Source organism: Puma concolor, chromosome B1 (genome assembly GCF_028749965.1).
Source record: "Puma concolor isolate L17-30 chromosome B1, mPumCon1.1.hap2, whole genome shotgun sequence".
NCBI classification, from domain to species: Eukaryota; Metazoa; Chordata; class Mammalia; order Carnivora; family Felidae; genus Puma; species Puma concolor.
In genome coordinates, this window is record NC_141670.1 from 102,752,077 (window position 1) to 102,766,303 (window position 14,227).

Sequence of the window (14,227 nt, forward strand, 5' to 3'; positions counted from 1 at the left end):
TAACACATAAGATAAATTTCTCCAAAATATTTTTTTGAATCAGTTCTCTCTCTTCTAAGGAATTTCACATATGATTCAAATGAAACCTTAATGACATTATCAAAATGATTTTTATTTCCTTTGATTTCTTAGCCAGGTTTCATTGTAAAAAGTATCCCTCTAAAACTTTCCTCAGAAAGAAAGGAGCATTTGAAACCCAATAGCAAAGACTTATGAAATGGCAGTGCGGGCACTGAGCTTTTATCTAATTAAGCACCTTTTTTGGTAGATGGGAAAATGAGACCTCATTAAGTGACTTGTCCAAGCCCTGCAAATACTAAGTTGCAGAATGAAAACTAGAACTTACATCTCCTACCTTTCAGTCAAAGGCTCCCACTACAACATCAAATGGGCTTGGAGACGTTGTATACCAAGCAATGGCCTGGTGTTTTTGTTCTCAAAAGGAATAAGGATAAAGAAGAAAATCCCAGAATTAAAAAAAAAAAAGAAATACAAGCAGGCAAGACACATAAGAAAAATTGCTCAATCTTCCTATAATCAAATAAATGGAAGCTAAGGAAATCCTACTTTTTTCCAAAAAAAATTTTAACAGTACTCAATAATAGTACGAATGCTCTGCATGAATACAGGTGGAACTTTTTTACAATATACAGCAAGACAAAAATTTTTATTCCTTTAATTTAGTAATTGTACTTCTAGAAATTTTAAATAAAGATCTATATAAAAATTATTCAGAAATGTTCTTGCATTGTATGCAATAGTGAAAAGTTAGAACAATCTATGTGCCCAAAAATAGTAACAGTTTGATGGTACGTTGGAATACAGAGCAACAATTACATATATTTTTGAAGAATATTTAACAGGTAGGAAATGCTTGTATATGTTGAGTGTAAATAAAGCTAATTACCAACCAGTGTAAATAACATAAATGCAAAGAAAAAAAACATTGCTGGGAGGATATGCATCAAAAGATTGCAGTGGTTATCTCTGAGGATGGGGATTACAAGTGATTTTTTCCCATTGTTATTTCTTGAACAATTTTATGCACATCTCAAAATTTTTTTCAGTGAACACGGTTTATATCTCTAATTGGAAAAAATATATTTTAACTGAACATTTTATTAAATGGGAAAAATGTTGAACTTTTTTGTTGATTTCTAGACATGCCCCTCATGTGATTCTTATGAGAAAACATCACCGAAAGAATTCCTAGAAAGATTGAAATCACTTATCCAAAAGGTATGCAACTGAAATTGTATTTAATTTTCTACTTCATATTTATCTATCCAGATTTATTCTTACATTTATGTTACTCATGGTATACTATTTCCACAGATGATTCATCAGCATCTCTCCTAGAACAAATGAGATATGAAGGTTCCTGAGGATCTAACTTGAAGCTGGACACTATATTACATACTCTAACACAGTAGTGAAACTCACTTCTTGGTATTCTAAATGGAGGAGTACAACATATTGGTGATGGGGAAAAAGACTCAGATCAGTATTTCAAGTCAGGATTATTTCCCCCCAGTTACTATACAGTTCTTCAGTTTGATCCACATGCTCTGTATCTGGTCAACTTGAAAAAGCTGTCTACTCAATTAAGTCTGATTTCCTATGTTATGGATTTCTATGGTTTCTAAAATTTTTACTTTATATTAGTGCCCAAATATGGCATTCCTTGATGGAGAGAGAAGCTTAAATTTTTTTTTTAAGCTTAAAATTTTTAACCAAAAACATGGTTTGGGAATTTAGTGGTCTTGTATTAACCTTGACCTTGATTAGCACAGGAATGAGGTGTCTGATGATCATTAATTTAAAAGTTATATACCTTCATTCAAGATGAGAAATATAGAAGCATAGGGTCAAGATGAAATGTTGGTCTTTATTCTCTTAAGGAAATGGAAACTGAGTGTTTAAAAATGTATATCTGAAGAGTTTATTTTTTATCTCAGAATATCTAACATATAAATATATAGTTTATTTATGTGCCAGGAGATAGCTTTACTAGATGGCTACAGAAAAAGGTCTTATTTCTTTATTGGGATTTATCAAAAATATTTAAATACTATAGATATGAATGTATTTATGGAATACACTCTTGTAGTCTTTTTTCTTTAAGTCGTTTTAACATACCTTCCCCAGTTCAAGTCCCCTTATAAGCTAACATTTTAAGCTTGTGGAAATGGCAATTAAAACGTATAGAGGGACATATTCAGGTGGTATTCTGGAACAAAATGCATTTTAAGCAAAGTCTTGTAGCTCTCTTCTCAAATTGTTATAATGATTACATGGGAGCGAGCTAGTAACTCCAAATGTCTGTCACCTTTCTTCCTTTCTTTTCTTTCTTCTTTTGAATGTGACAGACACTTTGTGCTTGCATGCTTTGCATAAGGCAAATTCAATCACTTGTATCAAATCAAAATAAGGAGACAAATCAAGAGGCCAAGACTTCTGTCCTAATAGAAAACAGACTTTTGCATAAACATTCCAATCTTTCAACCATGGATAGTAAAAGTAAGCAACCTGTTCTAACTGCCATTTCTTATCAACTCCAGCAGAGTTTATTTAAATATGAAATTAAAAACTCTAGGAAAATAAAATTTTTGCTAGAATGTCATAAGCTATTTGAGAATCTCTTGTTGTTAAAATGGCTGTGAACGTGCAAGAGGATGTGGGATGGGAAATACTGTATGTTCTGAGAAGAAAAATTATCTACTTAGAAGTATTTTTTTTAAGTACAGATAAATTTATAGTTCTAAAAGATATATTAGCTGTCAATTATTTCATCAAATCTCAATGAAATGTGTTATCGAAAACACGGTATTCTACCTTAAAATTTTAAAATGTTATCACAAAGGGATCATGTAAACAATAATGATGATAACATGCATGTAGAGCCTACCTATGTGTCAAATGGTGCCAGCCCACATTATTGGGATAAAAGCAGAAAGCAGCCACAAAGTTGCCTAGGGAAGGATGAAGTCTGTATTTCTTGTTTTTGGCTTTATAGTTGGTGACTTCTTTGACACTGTGATTTTATATTTAAAATAATATATTTATTTTGGTGTGTTTACTGTTAAAATCTCTGTTCTAATCCTTTGACCAGAGATTCTACCTTAAGAGTAAAAATAATTTAACGGGGTGTTGGTTAAGAGCCTTCACTAAACTGAGTTTAAAGACTCAGGTAAAGATCCTAGCAACACTCCAAGAAAAGCACTGCATTGAAATAAACAAGATGAAGAAGTAAGACATGAACAGCTCCATCTTCACTGCTCTGTGTTCAAGACTTAAGCAGCCCTCAAAAGAGATAGAGGCTTACCTACGAACATTACTGTTCACCTACAGATGGTGATACAGGAGGCCTAAAATCTTGCTGGCTGTGAAATCATGGTCACTTGCTTAAATTTGGGGGGTTTCCATTTCCCTATCTGTAGAATGAGGATGTTGGACTGAATCTCTAAAGTCAATTCTACCTTTTTTAGAGCTTTTTGTGTCTATGAATGTCTAAAGTTCTGGATGTTCTGGATACTCTTACAGGAACATCTAACCATACTCTGAGTAAAACTTTCACTAAATCTGATGTTCAGTTGAACAACCTTATTCAATAGCATTTGTAGCAACACTCACTGCAGGAACAAAGAAAATGTTCCCCTCTCCCCCCCAAAAAAGGAAGGAAGAAAGAAAAAAAAAAGGAGAAAAACATTGCAGTAGGTCATGGAAGTTCAGGGAAAATTAATCATGATTTTTACTACTGTAGCTGAAAGTGTCTTCTTTGACACTTGTATAAAATTGTAGCATTATTATTCTATATTATTGCTCTGTTGTATTTACACTTGCATCTGAGAATTTAGTTTTAATACAAACTATGTACTTTATAACTTAATAATTATTTATTATATATTTGGTTTTAAATGTTTATGTTCATGGCTTCTTATTTAAGACTTGATCATATTAAATACTTCCCAGTCAGTACAACTGTTTTTGTGATTCCCTGGAAACCCTTATTTCAATAGTCTTAGCAGAAAATAAAAGATGATCCTCAGTTTCTGGGAGCATATTGTTTTTATATGTATATTGCTAAGACAGTCTTTTCTCCTTACATACTTTCACTGAAATGGAACCTTCCACTTCCTGTCTCCACCTCAAGGATATCACGTCCTTTTGCAGCTCTCCCAAGTGTATGGCAGGTTCTGAAGGAGTTGAAGATATCCTTGCCAATGCCCATTACATGTACACTCTTGTGTAAAACTCTTTCCTGCTTTGACATTTATCCCATTTAGCTTTTCTGTACCTTTATTTGTTATTGGTGATTGTCATCTGTTCTCTCCTCCATCTTTACAGAGGAGTTAGGCATACTCTTTCCCTTGAATTCAACTTCTGCCATCATCTTGAGTAACTTCAGTGCCCACAAGGAGGATTCCGCCAACACTGCCACTTGCCAGAACATTGACTACCTCAGTTTCAAACACCTGCAGGTGGCCCATTCCCATGGCCATGTGTCAGAGTTTATTGCCTTGGAACTATTTTCAGTATGAAATCCTTATATATATAAAGCCATCATCTGCTAGTCTCTTAATTCTTAAACTGCCTTACTTCTACCACATCTGTTCACTCTCTCTCTCTCTCTCTCTCAAAATAAAGAAAAGAAAAGAAAAAAGAAAAGAAAAGAAAACAAAGAATAGTCTCTACATGTGTCTCTACTCCCTCAACTTCTATCCATACATCAAACCACTATAATCTGATTTCTACCCATCCTACACCCTATCTGTGTATTAAAATGCCCTTTCTTTGATCAAAATACCTTCAAATTACCCAACTCACAAATATGTTTAAGTCCTTATCTTACTTGATCTTATCATGGCTTTTGCTACCTTTAATAACTCTCTTTTCTTCTTTGACTTTGGAGGGTCCTCCTTCTCCAGGTTCTTTCTTGTCTTACCTCTCTTACCACACATTCCCCATCTCAGTTGTTGGTTTGCTTTCCTGTGTCCTCCCTTTAGAAGTTGATATCCCTGAGGATTCTGTCCTGGCCACCTTTTCACTTTAAACTTTTCCTTCGATAGTCCAATAGATTCTTGGTGTTTTAAACATGCCCTTGTATGTTGTTTACCCACAAATCTACAGATAAAGGCCATACCTCTCTGTTAATTCCCAGACCCCTAAATCCAATTTCTCCCTGAAGATTTCCATCTTTATCTTCCAGGCCCTTCATCTCAACATGCCAAAACTGATCTTGTCACTGTTTCCCACTTCCATGACCTCCTCTACTTTCCAGTATTCCCTAATCTTAATTAATGGGAATGCATCTCCAGCCTCCCTGACTCTGCCTTCTCTCTCATTCACTATAACCAATTGGCCACGGGCCTTGCTATTTGTATCTCTTAAGTACATCCTTTCTTTTCCATTCACTCTGTCATCATTTTAATGCAGGCTCTCAGCAATGGTTACAATAACTTTTGATTGGGTTTCTGGTCTCTTGCCTTCTCTTCTCTCCAATCTATCTCTGCATGGTCACCAGAATTATATCTGATCAAATGTAAATTAGATAATGATTTTCCCTTATTTAAAGCCTTTCACTGGTTCTTCTTTAGAATAAAGCTGAGGCCTGAAGCTGGGCATGTAAGACCCTTTATCATCTGCTCCACTCCACTCCCAGCCTCTTCTCACCTTGAACTTCACATTCCAGCGATTCACGTCTGCTTCTAGTTCCGACACACCATGCTGTTTCATGCCTCTGTGTCTTTGTACTTGCAGTGGAATATTACTCCTCCACCCTCTCCTCAACATCCAGAAAAACCCTCAGGCATCTGTCAGTACTCAACTTAGTTATCACTTCCTCCAGAAGTATTTCCATCACCATCTCATTCCATCTCTGTGACAGTATTAATCTCTTCTCACTTTTAGAACTTGAGCATACTCTGGTTATTAGTTTTAATGTGGTATATACACATTTATTGACCAATACATCTGTTTCCCTTTCCAGAACATAAGCCTCTTTGGTAGAAGGAAGTGCATCTTGCCTGCACAGTGCCTTATATATAGCACATAACATATAGTAGAAAACAATGTTCAAAAATTGAGTCAGACCAAATACAAAATACATAATTATGCACTAAAACTTTCCTTGATATGCATTGAAGTTTTCCTTGACATCTCTTTCTCTTACCCATTGAATCCAATTATCATCAAAGCCTGTCAACTCTGTTTTCAAAATAACTCTAGAAGACAATCACCTGTCGCCATCTCCAGCTTCCACTTTATTTGACTCCACCACCATTTTTCACTTAGATAATTGTAATATTTTCCTAAATTGTTTTCCTGATTTTGTTCTTGCCCCTCACCAAACTTTATTTGCAACAAGCAACCTTAATAATCTTTTAAAACACCAGAGTATGTCACCCCTTAGCTTAAAACCTTCCAATGGCTCCCACCTCATTCAGAAAGCCTGAGTCCTACAACAAGGGCTACATGGTCATTATGTTCCTTCTACTTCTCTAACCTCACTTTCATTCTTCTTACTCAACTCAAGCCACACTGACACTCTTCCCTGTCTCCAGCACTCTAGGAACACTCCCACCCGTGGCATTTGCAGTTTCTGTTTCTTTTGATTGGAATGGTCTCCTGCCAATGTCCACATAGTCCATTCTTTCCCCTCCTTCATGTCCCTGCTTAACCAGGTCTTCTCTGACTATCAGGTCTTCTCTATCATCTCTTTTAAAAGAGGACTACCAGGGGCACCTGGGTGGCTTAGTCGGTTAAGTGGCCAACTCTGTATTTCAGCTCAGGTCATGGGTTGTGAGTTTGAGTTGGAGCCCTCCATTTGGCTCTGTGCTCACCATGCAGAGCCTGCTTCACCTTCAGATTCTGTCTCCCTGTCTCTGCCCCTCCCCTGCTCATGCTTGCTCACCCTTTCTTTCAAAAATAAAGAAACGTTAAAAAAAAAAGAGGACTACCATCCTCTTTTAAATTGCAACTTCCCCAAACACCGCTGCTTTATTTTTCTCCATAGCACTTACCATCCTCAACATATACATTTTGATAATTTATGTGTTTATTGTCTCTGTCCCCCACCAGAGTGTACGCTCAATGTGGGCAGAGATTTTTGTTGGTTTTGTTCACTGCTATATAACTGGCACCCAAAACAATGCCTTGATCATAGAAATCACGAAAAATTTGTAGAAAGAATTGATGGATTCTAGGATAGCTGGCATTGGAGTTATGCCACAGGGTTTTCCCAACATATAGTTCGCCTTTTCTTTATTATGCAAGTTGTGTACTATTGAATTTTTTCCCTTATAGCTTCTCCCTGATCTCCAGGTATTTTGTATCTTCTGCAAATTTACTCCCATCCTCTTATCAGATGTAACTACACCTCTTCTATATTTTTCAAGTGATAGCACTTCTCCTTTTATAAAAATAGAAAATTAAAATATCCATACAACGACTTTGGAGTCTCTAAAAATGTCTTTTTCTACCTTCATTCATAATAAAATATTATTTTCAAGAAAGTTTCCATGTGTTTTACAAATTATCTTATTTTTCTCACTTTTTAAAATTTTTCCTTTATTCATTCATCCTGAATGAGATGATAAAGTGCTCTGGAGAAAGACAAGCAGAGAAAGGGGGATGGTTGGGGGGCATGTGTGGGGCAGATGAGGAGAATAGTTTTAGCTAGAATGAAAACCTACATCCAATGGAATTTTTTGTTACTTCCAGTGAGCTTAAATGAGGAATAATATAAAGGTGAGAAGAAATCACATGATGATAAAAATTTTGAGAGAGAACTCTTTGAGGTACAGTGTTGAAATGGACTTTAGTTCAAATGAATCATCTAACAAGTGTCTATAAGATGGCAAGTGGTTCTCAGCTCTGGCATGCATATAGTCATCTGGAGAGCTTATAAAAAATATTACTGGGGGGGGGGGGGTGTGTGTCTGGGTGGCTCAGTTGGTTGAGCGTCCAACTTCAACTCAGGTCATGATCTCACAGCTTGTGAGTTTGAGCCCTGTGTCGGGCTCTGTCCTGACAGCTCAGAGCCTGGAGCCTGCTTCAGATTCTGTGTCTCCCTCTCTCTCTGACCTCCCCAACTCATGCTCTGTCTCCCTCTGTCTCTTAAAAATGAATAAATGTTAAAAAAATAAAAAAATACTACTTCGTATTTAATTAAAATAAAATCAAAATGTCTGAGGGCCTGGTAATTAATATTTTTAAAACTCTCCAGGTGATTCTAGTATATAGTCAGGGCTGAGAACCACTGAACGATTCAAAGCAATGTTGACATATTATGGCCAGGAGATAGAGATGATATATACTACAGAATTATGAGTACATTTATGTACTTTTTCTAGATCATTACCCTTTGCAACAATTTAATTCTCTCTGAGGCCCTAACAGCAAAGATAGCACCCAAAAGATGTGCTTTCTCTTTATAGCAGAAAGATAATTTTGGAGATATTAAAATTTTTTTATAATTTTTTAAATGTTTTAATTTATTTTTGAGAGAGAGAGACAGAGGCAGAGTGCAAGTAAGGAAGGGGCAGAGAGAGAAAGAGAGAGGGAGACACAGAATGTGAAGCAGACTCCAGGCTTTGAGCTGTCAGCACAGAGCCTGACACGGGGCTTGAACTCACAAATGGTGAGATCATAACCTGAGCCAAAGTCAGATGCTTAACCAACTGAGCCATGCAGGCACCCCAAATTTGGCACCCCAATTTTTTTTTAATGTTTACTTATTTTTTAGAGAGAGAGAGAGACAGAGCTTGAGTCAGGGAGGGGAGAGAAGGAGGCACAGAATCTGAAGCAGGCTCTAGGTTCTGAGTTGTCAGCACAGAGCCCAAGGCGGGGCTCGAACTGCAAGATCATGACCTGAAAAGAAGTTGGACATTTAACCGATTGAGTCCCCTAGGCTCCCCTTGGAGATATTTTAAATAGGATTAATTATTTGTTTAAAAGAGGAATAATAGATTATGTAATAATCCTATAAAAAGATTCAACACAGCAGTAAGAAAATGATAGTAGTTACATGCCTGAATCTCAGAAACACAATTTTAACAAAAGATGCTAAACACAAAATACAGATTTTATGATTCCATTTATATAAAGCTCCAAAACAAGCAAAACTAATAGTATTAGAAAGTCAATGGTGGTAATCCTTGGAGAGGAGAATGAAACAGTACCTGAGAGAGAATATAAAGGGGGACTTCTGGGGTACTAATAATGTTATATTTCTTGTCCCAGGGGGAGGTATTTATTGAGTTGTACACTTATGATTTATACCATTTTCTCTACGTATGTCATAATTCAATAAAATTAAAATTCAATTATTAAAAATAATTGATAGAAAAGGTATTTTAGAAAAATTCTGTCACATTAACAATACATGGCACTTATAGAAATAAAAAAACTTGCAGAAGGCTATGGAGAGAGAAACAGTTGGCTAAGTGATAACAGGGAGGGAGGGAAAGAGGGAGGAAGGAAGGAAGGAAGGAAGGAAGGAAGGAAGGAAGGCAGGCAGTTAGGGAGGAAGGAGAAACAGCACTTGCCACAAAAGAAGACTCTAGGTTGTGGTACCTCAGTCAAAAATCACATTTTAAAAATTATGTTTTTAGATTGGCTCTAATTATGTTACAATCTTCCTATTAGGTTGAAAGATTTCAATTTGGAGAAGAAAAGTTTGTGTTGCTGTGTTTTTCCTCTATAATCTTAATTCAAGCAATATCCCAAATATAACTTACAAAAGAAGAGAGAGAAGAGGAGAAAAGAGAAGACAAAACATAAATATCCTTGGTCAGTGGTCAGGTTTTCCCAGAAGTAGAGCCTAAATCAAGGATTGTGGTACAAGTGGCTTACTAAGGAAATGCTCCCAGAGAAACTAGGAAATGAGTGTGGAAGGCAGGGTTGGGAAGGGGGAAATCCAGGCCTGGGAGTAAATTCAAGTGAAGTCTCAGATCCTACCTGATCCTGCAAGGTGCCCTGCAGCCTAAATTACACCAAAGTTGTTAGTTCTGCCTAGAGACACAGGAACTGGGCTCTTGTATTCCACAATTACTCTTTTTGTCTGTGGAACTTCAGGACAGAGGTGAGGCCGCTCCAGTGCCCAATGGCCATCTTCTGAGTGTCCCAAGTTGGAGCTACCATCAAAGCACACAGATAGGATGCATACATAGAGCTGATGGAAAGGATCCAAGAGTATCTGGGCAGGCACCAACTCTGTCTACTACAGTAAGAGTAATTTTTTTTTCTTTTAGAAGTTTATTTTCTAAGGTAAGAAAAAGGGTTAGGGCAAGGATTAATTTTATTATTAAAACAGAGGCAGTTTTAAGAATGTTGGGATGTATTTGTTCATATAGAATTATATAGAATTATGTTATATTTATTAGGTATATATTTTATATAGGTTGTTCCCTTTTAGGGGCCACAATTTATTTTTATTTTATTTTTTGAAATTTATTGTCAAATTGGTTTCCATACAACACCCAGTGCTCATCCCAAAAGGTGCCCTCCTCAATACCCATCACCCACCCTCCCCTCCCTCCCACCCCCCATCAACCCTCAGTTTGTTCTCAGTTTTTAACAGTCTCTTATGCTTTTAGGGGCCACAATTTAATTTTAAGGGCCCACTTAACCTAAAGGAGCCCAGTTTTGGAAAGAAATGTATTTGCAGCACAAAGAGTGAGTTGTCTAGGGCAAGAATATGATACCAATGATGTGCACCCCAAGTCCTGAACACCATGAGGAACCACTGCCCTTCATTTTCACTCCCTACCCAAGGGCAGCCATCATTCCCATGCTGCAAACAGAAGATATTTTCCCTGAGAAAATAAGATATTCATATTCTTAGAATATAGGGCAGTTGATGAATTCCAAGCTTCTAGTAAGTCTCCCTTTATTTGTTTGTTGTTTGTTTGTTTGTTTAGACTTGGAACCAACCATTTCTTGGATGGTCTTTTAGGAGAAATGCCATTGTGAATGAAATTAAAACATTTATATATGTTGATAGATAAATTGATCTTACAAAGAGAAAATTGTTTGGAGCTGGTCATTCTGAAGAGAGTGCAGAAGGGAACAGTGTGGCCAGGATGGAAACAAAATCATCCACAAAATGGTGGGTGGGGAAGTGTTGTCTGGCAGAGTTTCTCCAGTATGCTAAGTCACTCACTGATGAGGGGAGAACCAAATAGCATTAGAATTCAAAGTAGCAATGTCATGCTTCAATGTGTGTTCTAAAGATATTATGGTGGGATCAAAACCTGTTGAATGACTTGAGTTGTGACCATGAGCAGTATATTCTTGGTGGGTCAAAGGGAAAATTTATTATTTGCCTATATTATTAGTGCCTCTTCCTTTCCCAAAAGAAGATTTTTGCTGAGGTTGCCCTTTAAAAAATATACCTTTTAAAGGAGAGGACATGCTGCCACCTATTGAAACAATGCAAATATATACCAGACACCCAAATTCTAAAATGTCAGTCAGGACCTTGTCACCCCACACCTAGAGAAAAGCAAATGGTATAAAGTCTAAAAGATTTTCTCAGCTCTTTCAGTCCTGGACTTACAAAAATCTTCACTACTGAGATCATTTTTAAAAGGAGCTTCAGGACCAGGAAACCCATTTCTCTTTGGAGCTACAGAACTCAGTGTGAACAAAAATGGGAGTGTTTGAAACCTGCTCTGGGACCATTAGCTGCTGTCCTGCTTACACACGAACATCTGAGAGACCTTTCAGCATCCTTAAATAGGCAGAATCCATGGCCACTAGATCCTGGTAAAGTAACATTAATCTAGCTGGGGTCCTTTTTAGGAGTCCTTAACCAGGACAATGTTAACCTTTATCCTTCGCTGAGGATGAAGCCAGAAACACTGCAGATTTCTTCACCTGTGAAATAGTTGTAAAATTCAAACATCTCTAACACCGTAGAATTCTCACAAAGATAAAAGGAAATGAGGCATGGAAAAGTGTCTTGTAAAGTGTTTACGCATTTGACAATGTATGAGCTTGTCTCAGACTTATTTTGGCATAATTATAGCAGCAATTAGCTTGTGCTGAATTCCCATTTACCACATCCTGCTTAAGGAATTTCTCTCATGACAAAGAGAGCAAATGGGGAACTCTCTTCCACAACCTTGGACTCATTGAACTGTATTTTAATACACAGTTTCCTAATAAAAAAAAAATACTCCTAGTGGTTGCAGCACTTTAATTAAACACATCAATTAAATAATCCATTTTTTTAGCTGCTTCTGATCATGTCTCCTCCCTCCAAAAGTTTACCATCATTTTCTGCAAAATGCAACTCTCTTCAATATAGTCCCAATGTTTTAGCCAATTCTGTATTATTTACCTTCTTTAATTTCCCATTTCTGCTCTCCTCATCAGGTCTAGAGTAATAATGGCTCAGATATTCTGGCCTCTGTTGCTTCTACATGTAATGCTAAAACGTTTTTCTCCTTGTTGAGGAGAAACAACCAAACCAATGAAAAATGAAAACCCTTTGTTTTTGTCTGTCTGGCATCTATTTTGCCTCCTCTGGTTAGAGACCCTCTTTTTCTTTGAGAATCCCTCCTTGACCAACTCTTAGTCGTTGGGGTCAATTGGGGCTGGTCTCACCTCCCCCTGAGCTCTAGGGGTGGGAACATAACATAGCCAGAGCATGGAGAAACCTTTCTGTGACTTTTGTTGTAATTATGCAGAAGGAAATGTTCTTCTCCTACAGGGGTTTAAATTGATGGAATTGAGGCTGGGGCTGCCAGTGGCCATCTTTGCTACTCTTTGGGGAGTGCTTTCTGAGCACAAAGAAGCAGAGTGAGAGATAGGGAAATAGATTGTGCCTGAAGGTTCACCACTAAACTTAATTATGAGAGACAATAAATCTACTTTATATTTAATCTAGTTTCAGTTGTATATCTGTCACTATGACTGGAAGAGCTTTAAATTAACAGACTCCTCAATCCCAGAACTGTACATTACTTTAAAAATAACTTTGATAGGGGCGCCTGGGTGGCGCAGTCGGTTAAGCGTCCGACTTCAGCCAGGTCACGATCTCGCGGTCCGTGGGTTCGAGCCCCGCGTCGGGCTCTGGGCTGATGGCTCAGAGCCTGGAGCCTGTTTCCGATTCTGTGTCTCCCTCTCTCTCTGCCCCTCCCCCGTTCATGCTCTGTCTCTCTCTCTGTCCCAAAAATAAATAAACGTTGAAAAAAAAAATTTTAAATGTTCTTTTAAAAAATAAATAAATAAAAAAATAAAAATAAAAATAACTTTGATAAAAGAAAGATAGTATCCTGTTCTTTGCCAAACCCCTAGTTAAATGAAACTGAGGTGTGAAACTCTCTGTAGCAGTACTCTCTCTGGCTAACCATCTGTGGAAAACAAGATTGTAGAATCCCCTCTCTCACCTTCCAAAAAGAAGCCTGGTTGGGTTATGAAGGCTACCAGTAAGGTTAGAATATTAGCTCTTGACAGCAGGATGGCCACTTGCTGCTTACAGAGCCAGATGTGGAGTCAATCCCCACTCCCAAACTCATACATACCTTGTAGTAAAGGCTACATCACCATGGAAACAGCAGAAAGGGCCATGACCGTGTAGAATAGATACACCAAACAAAAGGTTCTAAAATCCCACAACTATTTCCACTGTTTACATTTCTTTTGACAGTCCAGAAACACCACCTTGCCAAGCACTGATCAACACCAAATTAGAACAAATAGCATCTAGGGTCATACTCTTCATTTTTTTTTTCCTCATCTGGAATCCACTGTGGTTCCATAGAGCTAGGAAATCTATTTGGGCTAGACTGAATATTATTTTTCTCTATTCACTTCTACAAGAGTGAGAAGGGCCATGGCCACTACATCTACTGTTTCATTCAGAGGTTTATTCTAAGCATTTTAAAAATAAAATAATGAAATAAAATAAGCAATAATGTATCACTATTTCCTATTTACCTTGCTAATCCATAATCTGGCACTAATTGTCAAAGGACTAGTTTTTATTATTGATACCACAATAAACAAGTGGCAAAAGGCTAGCGAAAAGAGAAGAATTTGCTCCTGTAATCCTCAGAACCTCTCTAAGTGACTCACCTGAGAAAACCAAAGCTCCACATGAAAACTGCTAAAGATGTAGGCCCATTCCAGACTCTGGTTATCAAAATTATAGTTTTATTAGGTTTATTTATTCAATGAACATTTATTGAGCACAATGTGCCAGACATTGTAATAGACA

At 37.2% G+C, this 14,227-nt stretch overlaps 1 protein-coding gene and 1 long non-coding RNA gene across 2 annotated transcripts in view; one reads left to right on the top strand and one right to left on the bottom strand.

Annotated features, from left to right (window-relative positions):
* IL21 (interleukin 21) overlaps positions 1 to 4,048 on the top strand; it is a 37,936-nt gene extending 33,888 nt beyond the window's left edge. The window contains exons 4-5 of the mRNA XM_025922305.2: positions 1,162 to 1,239; positions 1,336 to 4,048. Coding sequence (XP_025778090.1) covers positions 1,162 to 1,239; positions 1,336 to 1,359 — 102 coding nt within the window. The 3' untranslated portion in view covers positions 1,360 to 4,048. The remainder of the gene's footprint in view (positions 1 to 1,161; positions 1,240 to 1,335) is intronic.
* LOC147581782 (uncharacterized) overlaps positions 1 to 14,227 on the bottom strand; it is a 112,591-nt gene that overhangs the window by 46,138 nt on the left and 52,226 nt on the right. The gene's annotated exons all lie outside the window — the stretch shown is intronic.